The 15,039-nt window shown below is 43.2% G+C and overlaps 1 protein-coding gene across 3 annotated transcripts in view; it reads right to left on the minus strand.

Annotated features, from left to right (window-relative positions):
* Window positions 1-14,054: 14,054 nt before the first annotated feature.
* Window positions 14,055-15,039, minus strand: part of CHCHD3 (coiled-coil-helix-coiled-coil-helix domain containing 3) — a 276,805-nt gene continuing 275,820 nt past the window's right edge. For all 3 annotated transcript variants that reach the window (XM_059171889.1, XM_059171888.1, XM_059171890.1), the window contains one exon: window positions 14,055-14,791. In XM_059171889.1, coding sequence (XP_059027872.1) covers window positions 14,768-14,791 — 24 coding nt within the window. In that variant the 3' untranslated portion in view covers window positions 14,055-14,767. The remainder of the gene's footprint in view (window positions 14,792-15,039) is intronic.

Consider the following 15,039-nt stretch of genomic DNA (forward strand, 5'->3'; position numbering starts at 1 on the left):
TTTAACAAACGAAGGGGAGCAATTCCAATTCTTATAAATTCAGAAAGCAAAAACGGTTTAATTGGAATTCTTTCTTAAACATCTTTAAGACATAATTCACCCATCATAAAACTTGCCCATTTAATGGACACAATTTAATGGTTTTTAGTATATTCAGAGTTGTACATCTGTTACCACCAAAAAGAAACCCTGTACCTTGTAGCAGTCATTCCCCATCCCCCTAACACTTACCCTGGCACCCACTATTTACTCTTTTGTGTCTGTGGATTTGCTTCTTCTGGACATTTCATATAAATGGATTCACACAACACATGTTGCTTTGTGACTGGCTTCTTTTGCTTAGGGTGCTTTCAGGCAGGGCTCATCTGTACCAACGCAGGCATCAGAACTTCATTTCCTTTCCTACCAAATAATAATTCACTCTTCGGATATGCTGCATTTCGTTTCTTCATTCATCAGGTGGGTGGAGAGCTGGGTTGTTTACACTTTTTGACTTTTATAAATAAAGCTGCTATGAGCATTCATGTACAAGTTTTTGTGGGGGCCTAGGTCTTCAGTTCTCTTGGGTCTATGCTTAGGGGCGGAATTGCTGGCTCATACAGAAACTATGTTTAACCCTCTGAGGAACGTCCAGACTCTCCCAGAGCAGCTGCACCATTTCACATTCCCAGTAGCATATGAGAGTTCTCATTTCTCCACATCCTCACCAACACTTGCTAGTGTCCTTTTTGATCACAGCCATCCTAGGGGATGGGAAGTGGTATCTCACCGTGGTTTTGATTTGCGTTTCCCTAATGATTCGTGAGACTGAGGTCTTTTCATGCAGTTATTGCCCATTTGTAAATCTTCTCCGGATCTTCTGCCCATTTCCCATGTGATTCTGATGTAACTGGGGAATTCATTTCACGCTGTTCCATTCTAGAGATTACAAGTCTAACCTTGAGCAAGCATTTGGTAAGAAATAGGCTGAGGTGACTGAATGTGAGGATATCATTAGAATACCAACCCCTGCTTTAAAAAACAAAAACAACAACAACAACAACAACAACAAAAAACCAAGGCTAGCCTGAGGTTGGTGTTCTCATGAGTGAAGCACAGGAAATGGGAGAGGAAGGCTGCATCTGTGTTAAATGCAGATGGAGCAGGTTTTCGGCCCAAGTAACAGCAAAACCAGTTCAACCACATGAATGACTAGGACAAATGTATCACTTCTCCTAACGAGAAGTCTAATGGTAGGCCCGTCTTAGGTGACGCATAGACTCTTCCCACATTTTATCTCTGCTATCCGCCGAGTCTCAGTCTTTGTCCTCAGGCCTGTTGCTCCGTGATCACAGGTGGGCACTCAAGCTCCAGTCTTGTGCACTCACAAAGCAACATCCAAAGCCAACAGCGGACATAAAACCCAACATCACTATTGTCCCTGTTAGCCTTCCGGAAGCACCCAGAAAACTCCCACACCTCATTGGCCAGAATTAGATCACATGTCCACTCCTAAGCCAATCACTGGCAAGGAAAATGGAATTGCTATAATTGGCTTAGGTTATTCAAGATTCTTCCTTGCAGCTGGGAAGGCAAGGCAAGTTTCCCCTGAAAACACCTGGCCACTTGAAACTGAACAAACTCAAAATACTTTCAGGTAGGCCACAGTGAACATCATTAAGTCTGCGTGAGATTATGGGGAAAAAAGCACGGAAGAGACCTTGCTCTTCTTATACTACCCTCTACAGATTTATAGAGATTTTCCCGAAGGATGTTAGAAACCAGCCATAATCTTTTTAGTACCTAGAATGCTCACTCTAAGGACATTATTTATGTGACTTCAAGCTGCCTATAAACCAGGCAGTGGCCCAAGTTCTCCTGACTCTGAAGGACTGTGAGGGCTAAATGGATAGTGCTTGAAGGCAGGCAAGAGTTGGTGGATGGGAGGGTGGCGGGAAGTGAGTCTATGGACCTCTAGACTTCAGACCCATGAGTTAGGTGGTGCAGGTATCAAAATAAACCCTGAAGAAGAGCCAGTTCAGGAGAGGTGAAGAACTGTAAAAAATTAGCTATTTTGGACAACTTGAGATGGTGGTAAAAATTGTCCAGGAAATGATGTGTAGTGTTCTCAGAATTTGATTTCTTCTCTTGATGTTGTTTATTTTTAATCTTCTAGCAATAGGAAAAGGGCAGAGTGAGGGCAAGTGCAAAGCTCGAGTTGGTGATATTTCACAAAGCCCCATGCACCTGTTCTGTGCCTGCATTATTGAGTAGCTCTGGCTTTCAAGGCAGTGACCAGTCACCACTAAACATGGCTTGAGACTTCCAAACCAAGTCACTGTTCTTTGGAAGTCTTCTTGCCTCAGGAAACCTTGGGAAACCAGTAGCAATGTGGCAGTAGGAGTTTTATTTAGAATGGCTGGGCTCTGTGCCCTGCACCCTCCTGGCCCAGCCAGGCCCTGCAGAGCGGATGCACCTGGGACACCCTCCGGAGGCAGAAGCAGCAGGCAGGCACGGAGCCTGGCTTTTTCTCCATCAATCGCTTCCTGGGTGGCAGGCCAAGGGAGGGAAAACGATGAAGTTAAGCAGATGTCTTGGAGCTCAGGGAGGGTAAAAAAGGAAGCTGGGAATTTGTCTCACAAACCCCGGCAAGCAAAACCAGCATCAGCCACAGGCGGGGGGTTTTCTGCGATTTTTTCCTCTGCTTCAAACCTCGGTAACTTTGCACAGGCTGGAAAATCCTCACTAGGGCAACCAGTACATAAGAGGAAGTGGATGAAAAGAGTGGAGCTATGTTTATCGAAGGCTTATATTGTACGAGGCACTGGACTAGAGGCCGTGTGTTGGGGGTCCATTATGGCAGTCAACACTAACCAGGGGTGCCCTGAAGGTCTTGGTAGCAAGAAGAGGCATGTGCATAAAAGGAACCATGTAGCAATTAAGAGCAACTTCTGGGGAGAACGGGACTGGGTTGAGTTTACTAGCTGTGACCTTTGGCAAGTTACTTAACCCCTCCAAGCCTCAGTTTCTTTATCTGTAAAATGGGAATAATAAAAATACCTAATTTATAGGATTACTGCAGTAAGAGAGGATGCATATAAAATGATCAATACCGTGCCTGGCTCAAAATACCCCACAACAAGCATCAGTTACTAACTGGTAGGTATTGTCAAGGGAGCAGAAATGGCTTTGTTGTTGGGATAGTCTTAAACCTGTTTAAATTTATTTCCGAAACCCTTTTTATTGTGAAGTATAAGACACAGAAGTACATAAATGTGTAGCCCAATGAATTATCATAAATTAAATAGATCCATTCACCACCCAGGCAAATACAGAGTATTACCAGGGCCCTCAAAGACCCATTTGTGTCCCTTCTCATCAGTACCCCCTCCAATCCCGAGTGGTAACTACTATTCATTTATGCTAACACTTCATTTTTCTTTATAGTTTTACCACATAAGCGTCCATCCCAAAACGCTATCCTGTATTTTGCCTTTTTAAGAAGTTTATATGAATGGAACCATACAGTATGTATTAATACTTTTCTTCCTCAAGTTTGTGAGAATCTCCCATTTTTACATATCGCCATAATTCATTCATCTGTATTAATGTTTAATATTCCATATGCCTCCCTATATATTTTTACTACAAGGCACATTTGGTTGTTTCCACATTTGGCTAGTATGAATACCCCTGAATGTTCTCTGGGATGTACTTAGGCATGGTAATTGCTGAGTATGTGTATGGGTATTGCATGGGTATGTGCTACAGAATGGATATGTGTCCTCCAAAAATCAAATGTTGAGACCTAATCCCCAGTGTGACAATATTTGGAAGTGGGACCTTGGGGAAGGTGACTGGGCTACGGGGCTGGATCACCCATGAATGAGATTAGTACCCTTATAAAAGAAACTTCATGGAGCTCCCTTGACTCTTTCACCACATCAGGATCCCGGGAGAAAATGGCCATCTAAGAACCTGGGTTGGCCTGCACCAGACGCCAAATCTGCCAGTACTTTGATCTGGGATTCTCAGCCTCCAGAACACTGAGAAATAAATTTGTGTTGTTATAAGCCACCCAGTCGTCTATGCTAGTTTTGTTGTAACTAAGGCAGTATGTTCAGCTTTAACCGATAACGCCAAATCATGTCTCAACGTGGTTTACCAATTTACAGCAACGTATTAGAAGCTGGTTGTTTCACATCCTTGTCAACACTCCATATTTTCCATCTTTTTAATTTTTGCCATTCTGGTGGTAAATGGCGGCATCTCATTGTGAATTTAATTTGCATTCCCCTAATTAGTAATGTTGTTGAGTACATTTCATATGCTTATTGGCCATTTAGATATTTACTTCCTGTGAAGTGCTTATTTCAGTCTCTTGCTCATTTTTCTGTTCAGTTGCCTTTTTCTTACTGATTTGTAGTTCTTTATATAGTCTGGATATGAGCCTTTTGTTGGCTCATGCTTCACAAGTATCTTGTCTTTTAAGGCCTGCGTTTTCACTCTCTTCATGGTGTCTTGATGAACAGAAATTCTTAAAGTGATCCAATTTATCAACCTTTTCCCTTATGGTGTTTTTTTTTTTTTTTTTTCATGGTATCCTATTTTAGAAATTCTTCCTTAACTGAGGTCACAAAGCTATTCTTCTATATTGTATGCTAGAAGTGTATTTTGCTTATTGACTTAAATGACACTCCAACTAAAACGGACTTGAGTATGGAACAAAGTAGGGTCCAGTCTCCTTGCTCCGTGTGGATATTAAACTGACGCAGCACTGTATACTTTTTATTGAGATCTGACATAGAACATTATAATAGTTTCAGGTATATAACATGATTCAACATTTGCATATATTGTGAAAAGGTCACCACACACATTTTTTTCTTGTGATGCTAACTTTTAAAATCTACTCTTTCTACTCTTGGTAACTTTCAAATATACAGTACAGTATTATTAACTATAGCCCCCACACCACACCTTACATTCCCATGATTTATTTCAGAGCTGGGAACTTGTACCTTCACCACCTTCACCTATCCCTTCCCCTTTAGCTCTTGGAACCGCCAATCTCTTCTCTGTTGCCATGAGCCTGGGTTTAAGATTCCATATATACGAGAGTTCATACTGCATTTGTCTTTCTCTGATTAGTATCATGCCCTCAAGGGCCATCGATGTTGTTGCAAATAGCAGGATGTCCTTTCTTATGGTTGAGTAATAACCCATTGTGTGTATCTACATAGAGCTCTTCTTATCCATTCATCTGTTGATGGACACAGGTTGCTTCCCTATCCTGGCTGTGATGTGAAAAGCTGCAGTAAATGCTGCTGCAATGAACATGGGTGCATATATCTTTTTGAGTTAGTTCTGTAAGTGGAATTTCTAGATCATATGGCCGTTCTATTTTTAGTGTTTTGAGGACCTCCGTACTATTCTCAATAGTGGCCGCATTGACTTATATCCCCACCAACAGTTCGCAAGGGGGGCTCCCTTTTCCCCACATCTTTGCCAACGCTTGTCTTTTTGATAATAATCATTCTAACAGGTAAGTGGTGACACATTCTTTTAAGGACCAGTCTGTCCCCTCCGGCCTGCAGTATTACCTTGGTTATAGAGCAGCCATTCGTCTATGCATTGTTCTGTTTGTGGATGCCCTATGCTGTTCCACTAGTCTGTCCAAGGTCATTCTCTTTTCATTAGAGTAACTTGATAATGACTCTAGTGCATCATGTCCTCCCATCTAGGTCTTCAAGAAGTCCTTAGCTATTCCATTTTTATTTTTTTAGTAAATCTCTTTACCTTTGGCTACTTTAGAATTCTTTTTGATGTCAAAATATTTTCAAACCTATAGAAAAGTTTCAAGAAGAGGACAAATAACTTTTTATCCTGAACCTTTGAGAGGGAGTTGCTGAATTGTGTTCCATCACCCCAATAACCAACCAAGAACAGTCCCTTACATAACCACAGGATCATCCAAAAAATAAAAAAGTCACCATATTACTATCATCTAACCCATAGTCCAGTCCCTGTCTCAGATCTGCCAAGTATCTCAACAATGTCTTTTACGGGGAGCTCTGATGGCTCAGTCAGCTAAAAGCATCTGCCTTTGGCTCAAGTCACAACCCTGGGGTCCTGAGATCCAGTCTTGCACCAGGTTCCCCCAATCGGTGGGGAGTCTACTTCTCCCTTGGACCCTCCCCCTTCTCATGCTCTCTCCCTCCCTCTCTCTTGTTCTCTCCCTCAAATAAATAAAATCTTGGAATAAACCAACAATAACGATACTTTTATAGCAAAACGATACTGCCTAGGATCACATACTGGATTTAGTTACTGTTGTCTCTTTTGTCTCCTTCAGTTTGGAATAGTTCTTCAGTTTTTTCCTTGGTTCAGAGTTCTGATGCTTTGGAAGGTTACAAGCCTTTCATACATTGTCCCCCACTTTGGGTTTGTCTGATATTTCCTCATGATTAGATCAGGCTCTGCACTTTTGGTAGGAATATCACAGAGACGATGCCGTTGTGTGTTTTCACTGCATCCCATCAGATCTTGATTTGCCTCATTCCTGGAATTGGAATGTTGGTGTTGGTTATGGTTTTTTTTTTTTTTTTTTTTTTTACTATAAGGTTACTCTTTTTGTAATTCATAAATTGGGCACCAATCTGAGACCATGTTTCTTAAAAAACTTCCACCCTGTTAATGTCCATTGATGTTTCTTGGGTGAATTATTACTGTGATTGTTGTCTAGTGATGATTTTATAATTGTGTCATTCCTTTTCCATTTATTAGTTTGGATTCTATCCTAAGAAAGAAGCATTTCCTTTTCCTTATCTACTCATCCAACATTTATGTTGTCAGTATGAACCCTACATATCTATGTTATTCCGTGGATTACTATCAGTATTTACTTTGATGCTTAAACAGTCCCAGATGTGAACGATGATATCCCTTTCAACGTGGCTCTTTCCTTTTGATATGTAACTGTCTTGTATTTTCCCTGTCCCAGCTCTGGAGTTAGTCATTTCTTCAGCAAGTTATGGTTCCTTTTAGCCCACTAAACGGTATTTAGAAAACAAGATCTGGGCACCTGTAATGCCCATTGCCATTAGGATGCTGTTGCTTCTTGGTCCTCCCAGAGACAGCGCTAAGAGATATATATGTATGTATGTATGTATGTATGTATGTGTGCATATATATGAATATACATATATACACATATATATATGTGCTTAGTTTATAAAATGGTATGAATATATACATGTAAACAGGCACACACATTTATATCTGCACTTATTTTGGTACTTATATTTAAAACCACAATCGCAACAGTATTTCCAATTCTAAACCAACACCACAGAGTTCATCTTACTTTTCTTCTCTTCTATATTTGTTTTTAATTCCTTCCTTTGACAGTTAAGAAGCTGGCTCCCATCATCTTCACTGTAAATTTATTTCCTTGCTCAGTGGCCTCTAGATGTAACCACTTTCCCATTGCTATGGCCACCATCCTTCTCCTACCAACATAGCCACCCTCCTCCAAGCACTCAGGCTCTGACAACACGCTATAAAGTTCCTCTTCCAGGAATGCACACCCTTTCCCACTGTGTTCAGGCATCCCCATCGGGGCCACCATCACCCCAACCTCCAGCATGGAGGCCTACCTTGTGAGATTCCACCTAATGGCTTTTGGGTTGAATTATTCAGGAAGAGAAGGCAGAGAGAAAGGAAGGCACTCAGCTACTTTAATTATCACTAGTGAACATGAACTTGGGATACTCCTTGTGGCTCATCAGAAAATAGAAGCCATCAGGAAAGAAATGACCTAACCATCTCATGACCAAACCCATAGCCTGCCTGCATCTATATTCATGAACTTGACCTTCCTGCCTATCACAAAGGACAAACTGTGCCTAAGACCTCTTGGCCTGCTTGCTCGGAAACTTTTCATTGAATTTCTCCTCCCCTGGTTATTTCCATTGACATACAAAACAGGCTAAAATATAAAATAGCCCCAGTCTTAAAAAGAAGCCTCCCTAGAACCTCACAGCTCTTCCACCTACCTCTCCGTCTTTTCGTAAAACTTCTCAGAAGTACTGCCTCTCCTGTCTCCCCTTCTCAAACCCAGTCTGGACTCAACCGCACTGTGACCAGGCTTTCATTATCAGAGTCACCAAAACTGCTTGTCAAGTAGCCTTCACGTCGCTGAATCCATTGACTAAATCTGTCTTCCTTTTGTTCGATCTATCAGAAGCATTTAACCCAGCTGGGCATTCCCTTCTTCTTGAAACACTTTCTTCTCTTGGCCTCCAAGTCAGCCTTGATCTGTCCCCCACCCCAATGGCCATTGTCCCATTCCTCGCCTCTCTCCTGAGAGCCATAGGGCTAAGTTGTCCGTTCACTCCCTGCGTAAGCACAGTCAGTGCCAAGGCCACACTGTTTGCCTCAGTCATGGCCACGTTGATGACTCAATCTTCTATCTACCCCCAGCGTTTACCTAATAGCCTAATCAGCATTTCTACTAGGAACTGTAATTTCTATATTAAACAAGATCAAAACTGAACCCCTGATTCCTGCTCCCACCTCACCCCGATCTTCCTAGTGTTATATCTCAGCCCCAGTAAATGGTACCACTCCTGAGTTAGCTGCTCAGGGAAATCTTGGGCTTTTTATACTTTTCCTCTCTTTCTCTCTCCCCACCCACCTCCATCTAATGCAATAGTCAGTCTTACTGGGTCTACTTTTATCTACAGATGTCCTAAATCTGATGACTGATCACCTTTTCCAGGGCTAGCACCCTAGTCAGCACCTCTGGCTTACAACGTTAATGTGATAGCTTCCTACTGTTCTCTCTCCCACCTTACCCAAACTTCAGATAATTCTTCACACAGCAGCCACAGTCATCTTTTAGAAATGTAAATTAGATAAAGCGATGAACCATTCCCACCCCCGCCCCCCAAGCACCAAATTTTTCAAGGGCTTTTTTTTTTTTTAAGACTTTATTTGACAGAGAAAGATCACAAGTAGGCAGAGAGGCAGGCAGAGAGAGAGAGAGAGAGAGAGAGAGAAAGAAGGAGACTCCCCGTTGAGCAAAGAGCCCAATGCAGGGCTCAATTCCAGGACCCTGGGATCATGACCTGAGCCGAAGGCAGCGGCTTAACCCACTGAGCCACCCAGGCGCCCCTCTTTCAATGGTTTTTAATCACACTCCGAATAAAGCTTAATTCTTACCATGGAGAAAGAGGTCCCTCCTGCTCGGACCCTGCCTGCCTCTCTGAACTCATCTCCCAATACTGTAATCTGCCTTTTTTTACTCCACTCAAGCCACAAGGACCTCTTTGCTGTTCCTTAACGCACCAAACTTATTCTCACCTCAGGACCTCTGTGCTTACTAGATTCTCCCCATCCTGGAATGCATTTCTCATTTACCTCCACCCTGGACAAGCCCCAATGCATCCCCCTGGACTCTCCAGTCCTTGCCCTGCTTTACTATTTGCATACTCATTGACTATTCCCTGACGTCATGTTTATATTTGCATACTCATTGACTATTCCATGACGTCATGTTTATATTTGCACACTCATTGACTATTCCCTGACCTCATGCTTACTGTTCACTCCCCTCCCACCCCACTCAGTGTAAACTCTGAGAGGCTGGGGCTGGTCTATTGTGTTGACCAGTGTATCCCTGACCCCCGGGACAGTGCCTGGGGCACAAGGTAGGCTCTGCTGCATCAAGGTGTGGGTGATTCAGGCAACGCCAATGTGGCCTGGTCCTGCGGCTGAAAGCCACCCCTTCCGGGTCCCAGCGCGAAGGAGAGGAAGTTGTAAGTGGTTATACAAACTTGGGACAGTAACTTCTGCTGTTCCTGAAAAAGCATCCCCACGGGGATCTATAACTCATTTTCTGCTTCTGTACAATAACGCCTTTCTAACTTTACAGATAAATTCATTTCCAGTGGAGGAAAATCACCTTCTGCCTTTGTTACTGAGATTGCCAAGTTCTGTGTTAGGCACCCGAGAGTGAGGAGTGGGAGCTCTTTTATTTTGGGTTCACATTTAACATGTGGCTCCTGCAGAGGCATTTTAAGAACACTGAGGTTGCTCAAAATTAACTCCCGCCAGCAGGTGAGCCGACACTGTCTTCACCCTTGGCTAAGGCCGAGTTGCCGGTGCTGGCTCTGCAGCGTCTTCTAAGCCTGAAATACAGTCGTTACCACTTCAGCTCTGTGCTGAATAGTATTTTCAACGACTTTGAAGACAAATATGAGACGAGGGTGCACACTACCTCAGGGAGACGCAAAGCAAAACTAAAATTTGCAGACTGAACCGGTCGCTGGTTTGATGCTGATGGAGGAGAGAAACCTGTGGCTATGAGATGGAAGAAAATGTCTTTCTCTTGTCTCTCAGACTGCCCGGGCAGCTAACAAGCAGGTGGTCCCAGGCGCTTGGCCCTCAACCCCTATTTTACATATTTGCCAGGGATGGGGACACAGAGTGAGCCCAGGTTGTGCTGAGGCTACTGCCAAGACCTAGCAGCAAGCCTGGCCCGGGAACACACCTGGCAGAGAAGGGCACTGTGGAAGGCTCCCCAGCCCGGGCAGGGGGTTACCCTGGGGTGGGGAGGTTACCTGCGCCAGGACCATGTCTGGAAAGGAGAGCTGAGGCCAGAGCGGAGTGGTACCCTGCCACTTGGCCAGGGACCTCTGGCTGCCACATTTGCATTTTCATTTGCATTTAAAAGCTATTATAGAAATGTAGTTTACTTTGAAGACAAGGTTATATCCCAGGCACACTGCTCTCTGAGCAAAGCGACAGTAACCAGGAGAGGAAGAGGGGAGACTATGTAGGGAACAAATAGGTGAGGGAAGTTGAAGTTTTCTGCACAGGAAACTCTTTGATGTGTATGGAGGCCTCGCCTCGTCACACTCACCTCAAGAGGTTGAAGCATTTCATTAAATTGAGGTATAGCTATTTCCCACTTAGGGTTGACTTGGTTTGAGGGAATTTTGGGGACTGAAAACAGTTTCAGTTTTCAGTTTCTAACTTCCTTAATTGAAAAGCCATAAATATGGTGACCATATGTTTTGAATCTAAACTGGGTTTAATACTGGACTGTTCCACAAATACAGGGCATATTATCCACCACCTAAAGAAGGCTGTGGGTCTGGGGTGTCTGGCTGGCTCAGCTGCTAGAGCGTGTGACTCTTGATCTTTGGGGTCATGAGTTCGAGAGCCACACTGGGCGTCGGGCTAACTTCAAATAGTACGGCGGCTGCGGGTGTATCTGGAAGGTTCAAGTCAACTGACAGGAAAAGTGGAAGATTCTTTGATTTGGATGATGACTTTACTAAAGCTAAGGGAGAAGGAGCATTGTCCTGCCAGCGATACTGAAGCTGAAAAAACCTGGACAGAGAGAGAGAGAGAGAGAGAGCATACAACATGAAATATAAAACACATACATACACTAGAGAAAGTACAATGAAAAACCTAAGAAAGGACTTGCCCTGATCAGCAAGTGCAGGGAAACCAGAAGAAGAGTCAAAGATTCTGTATAGGAGATACTGTCCTCAGCACCCCTGCAGGAATCCCTCCCAGGAGCCGGCCCTGAAAGGCCAAGTGTGGGATGAGAGAAGTTTAAACAGAAAGCAGCAGCTAGAAGCGGAGAAACAGATGGGAAAGCCAGAGAGGGGGAAAGCAAAGAAATGGACGAAGACCTGGGGGAGAAGGGGAACAGAGCAGTGACAGAAAACAAAAACAAACTAACTTATTCAATGTACTAGCTTTTCAAAAATATGAACTCAGAAGAGACTCCTGGTTTTCAGTTCACTTGGTCTGAATCACAAAAAGTTACTGCTACCCTTTCAATTCTTCTTTATCGGCTCTAATTCTTACATCTTAAAAGGGTCAGATCCTACTGCTCACTGAAATGGGGGAAGAGAATGATCCTGTGGGTTTCTGGCAAAAGCAATTATACATGTGGGCTGAAAGATATCAAGCTAAGAACCACAGGTTCCTAGCTTGTAAGCCAGAGAAGCTAAGGCCATCTGGCTGCTTGTTCAGTTCTAAGCAGAATACAACTAAGAGCTACTACAGAGTCTCATTGGTTGACCAGCAGGCCACAAGCAGCTGGCTTTGAGCCGTCCACATTTGCTATTAATTATGATTAGCCAATAATTTTTTAAACCACCCCATGTGAGCGAGTCTTCTGTAATAAATTACTGATTTTTCAAAGAGAGGACTTTGTACTGGGCTGATCCAGCTGTCTTCTAGAAGTTCCCCAGACATTTGCTTAGGGCAACCAGCTTTCAGAATACTGGATTCTTCTGGGTTTCAAGAGCTAACCTATTGTGGTTCAAGGTCTGCTCGACTTCATGGAGAAACTGATTGGAGCACGACATTCTCATGAGACTCCTAAATCACAAGTCTTCCCCGGCACTTGTCCTAAAGTCTTCAGTGACCTGAACAGAGCTGTAAGGTGGTCAACAGGGAGGTCTCCAAAAGTGGAGAAAAGGCACCACCTCATCCTTTTATTTCCCCAAGGGCCGTCTTTCCCCGTACCCATCACGTTGATCAGAATGATAGATTAGTAACCTGACAACCCCCCCCCCCCCCCCCGTCTCATGTATCTAACCAGCTTGAAATGCCTGATGCTACAGTGCTGCATTTTTCTGCCAGCGACAAGACTGGCAGCCTGGGATGTGCCAAGTTCTTGGCTCTCAATTGCAAAACAAAACAGTCTAGGAGGGAATTTGCGAGTTAGCTGATTTGCAAACACTACCGCAAGTCACCGCGTAAACACTTGTTTTTGTGTACCTATTATTTCTGCCAGGCAGTTACCTGGATGCATTCCTGACAGTGGCCAAATGTGCAGCTTAAGTTACCTTCCTCCTTCATTCCCACTTCAGTGAGCTCAGCTTATTTTGCACCATTAAAAAACAAAGATAAAAACAACAAAAAAAAACCCTTCGTGAAACAGTAATCACAGAGTCTCTTGGTTAATTACAGAAGGAGAGTTACCAAGGTCACTCAGAATCAACATCAGGTCTACAGGTGTGTCCAGAATGGTCCAGGAAGATGCCATTCGAATGGAGCCAACTTGGGAATTAGGAGGAATTAAGAAGCCACACTTACATATACAGGGGTTGGTTGAAATTTCCAAGCACAAATTCATCCTGATTCCTCTAAAGTAAAAGGGGAAGTGTGGGCAAGGTGGATAGTTTTTCCATGACCCCAACTCCAAATACCAGTCTATGGGATGATCACACGAACCGACGACAACATATACTGGGCCCGACTGAATGGATGTGGAAAGCATTTGGACTCTTTGCCAGAAACCTATGGCAGCTTCTTCAATTTTTCATCAACTGACAGTTGAAGAATCAGTATAGTGACTTCTTAGTCCCAAAGTTGGTAAGAAGCAGAACACAAACTGAATACAGATACTCCTTATTCCAGAGGTTGTATTCTTAATCATTTTACTAAATTCTCTTTCTCTCTCTGTCAAGATAAAAGTGGCATAAAACTTCTACATAACGAAAGATATTTAGAGGACATCACAGAGCACTGGCATTTTCTTCTCCATGTATATCTCAGAAAGAACTTTCCATTCATCTTCAGTGTGAATGCTAACTTCCAACTTACCAAACCCAGGGTTGAAGCACCAATCCTCTGGTAGAAAAACAAGTTATAATCAAGAAAATTCAGTGAAACTGGAAAGAAGAAAATCTGCAGGAGTTGATTTTTTTTTTTTTTTTAACATTTTCATAATTTTGCAGGGTCACACATTCCTAACCAAGCTTATCTAATCTAGTTCTTGCCCCAGGCAGGGTGACTTAAGTCATCCCAAAGACAGGAAGGTTCATGCAATTTGTAAAGATCTTTCTGAATCCTACCTAGCTGGGAGGCAAGTTGTAAGCATCTCATGCCTGTCTGAGGCTCTGCGAAGTGCTTTGGAGCTTTTTAGTGGAAAGGTACGGCACAGATGCAAATTAATAACAATATAAATCAACTCAATTCCCACATGCATAACCATCTAATCCAACGAAAGGAATACACGAGGCCCCAGGCTGCAATGCCAGTCTTCTTCGGAAAATATATTTATTATTGATAGTGAGTGCAGTAAAGATGTCAGTATTCATGATCGAGAAGAGGTTGTATAAGCCAAGGTTGCCTTTATGTTGATAAAAAATGCCTTATTTCACTTGTAATCATAAACATTATTCCAGTAAAAGAGGTACATTTTTCTCTCCTTTTTGTCTTACTTATATGATCACCATAATAAGTTAAAATGAAGTAGCTCTTATGTAGTCAGGGGAGAAAAGAAGAAAGAGAAAATCAACACACCAGAGCTCAGAAGACTGCACCGAGCCCTGCTGGGCTGAGATGGGAGGTTTGGTGCCCTCTCCCCAACCCCGTTCCAATTACCTTAGCCCCCATCCCAACCCCCAACCCCAGCTCTGCTGGAATGAAGATTCACCCAACCCTGGAGCTTGGTGAGAAGAGAAAGTTGAATAGAAAGTCAGATAGGTGGAGAGGGCTGCCTTTCTCTTTTAATCATCGTGAACAGGACTGACTAACACTGCAGTGCGTCCTTGCTGGCTGATACCTGATCTAGGCCTTGGCTTTTCAAACTGCAGCTGATCAAATTGGGATACGCTTTGGCTGCATCTGCTCTTTGGTGCTTCTCTTTAATCGTCTTCTCCTTAAATGGGTTACTTTCTTACTAGGAAAAAAAAAATGTTCCGCCTCTGGAATTAACGTTGAGGAGTTCTGCTTGTTCTAAAAGTTGACTTTATCCTCCTTTCTCAAGCATGCTCTGCAAGAGAAAGAGAAAACATGAGTTTTACCAGCAGAAGGAGGGATCCCCCAAACGGCAGTAACTATTTAGTACTGTTTATGTTACTTTTCCAAGATCTGCTCAAAAACACATAAAAGCTACATGCTTCTTGGTCTCAAAATATTATTACCTTTAATGAACACCATTGCTTAATCATGCATAATCTCTAAATGACCCCGCCCCCACCCCTGCCACCATTACCAAGCTGAACTCAAGAGTGAGCATGG

This window comes from Mustela lutreola, chromosome 4, assembly GCF_030435805.1.
Source record: "Mustela lutreola isolate mMusLut2 chromosome 4, mMusLut2.pri, whole genome shotgun sequence".
NCBI lineage: Eukaryota > Metazoa > Chordata > Mammalia > Carnivora > Mustelidae > Mustela > Mustela lutreola.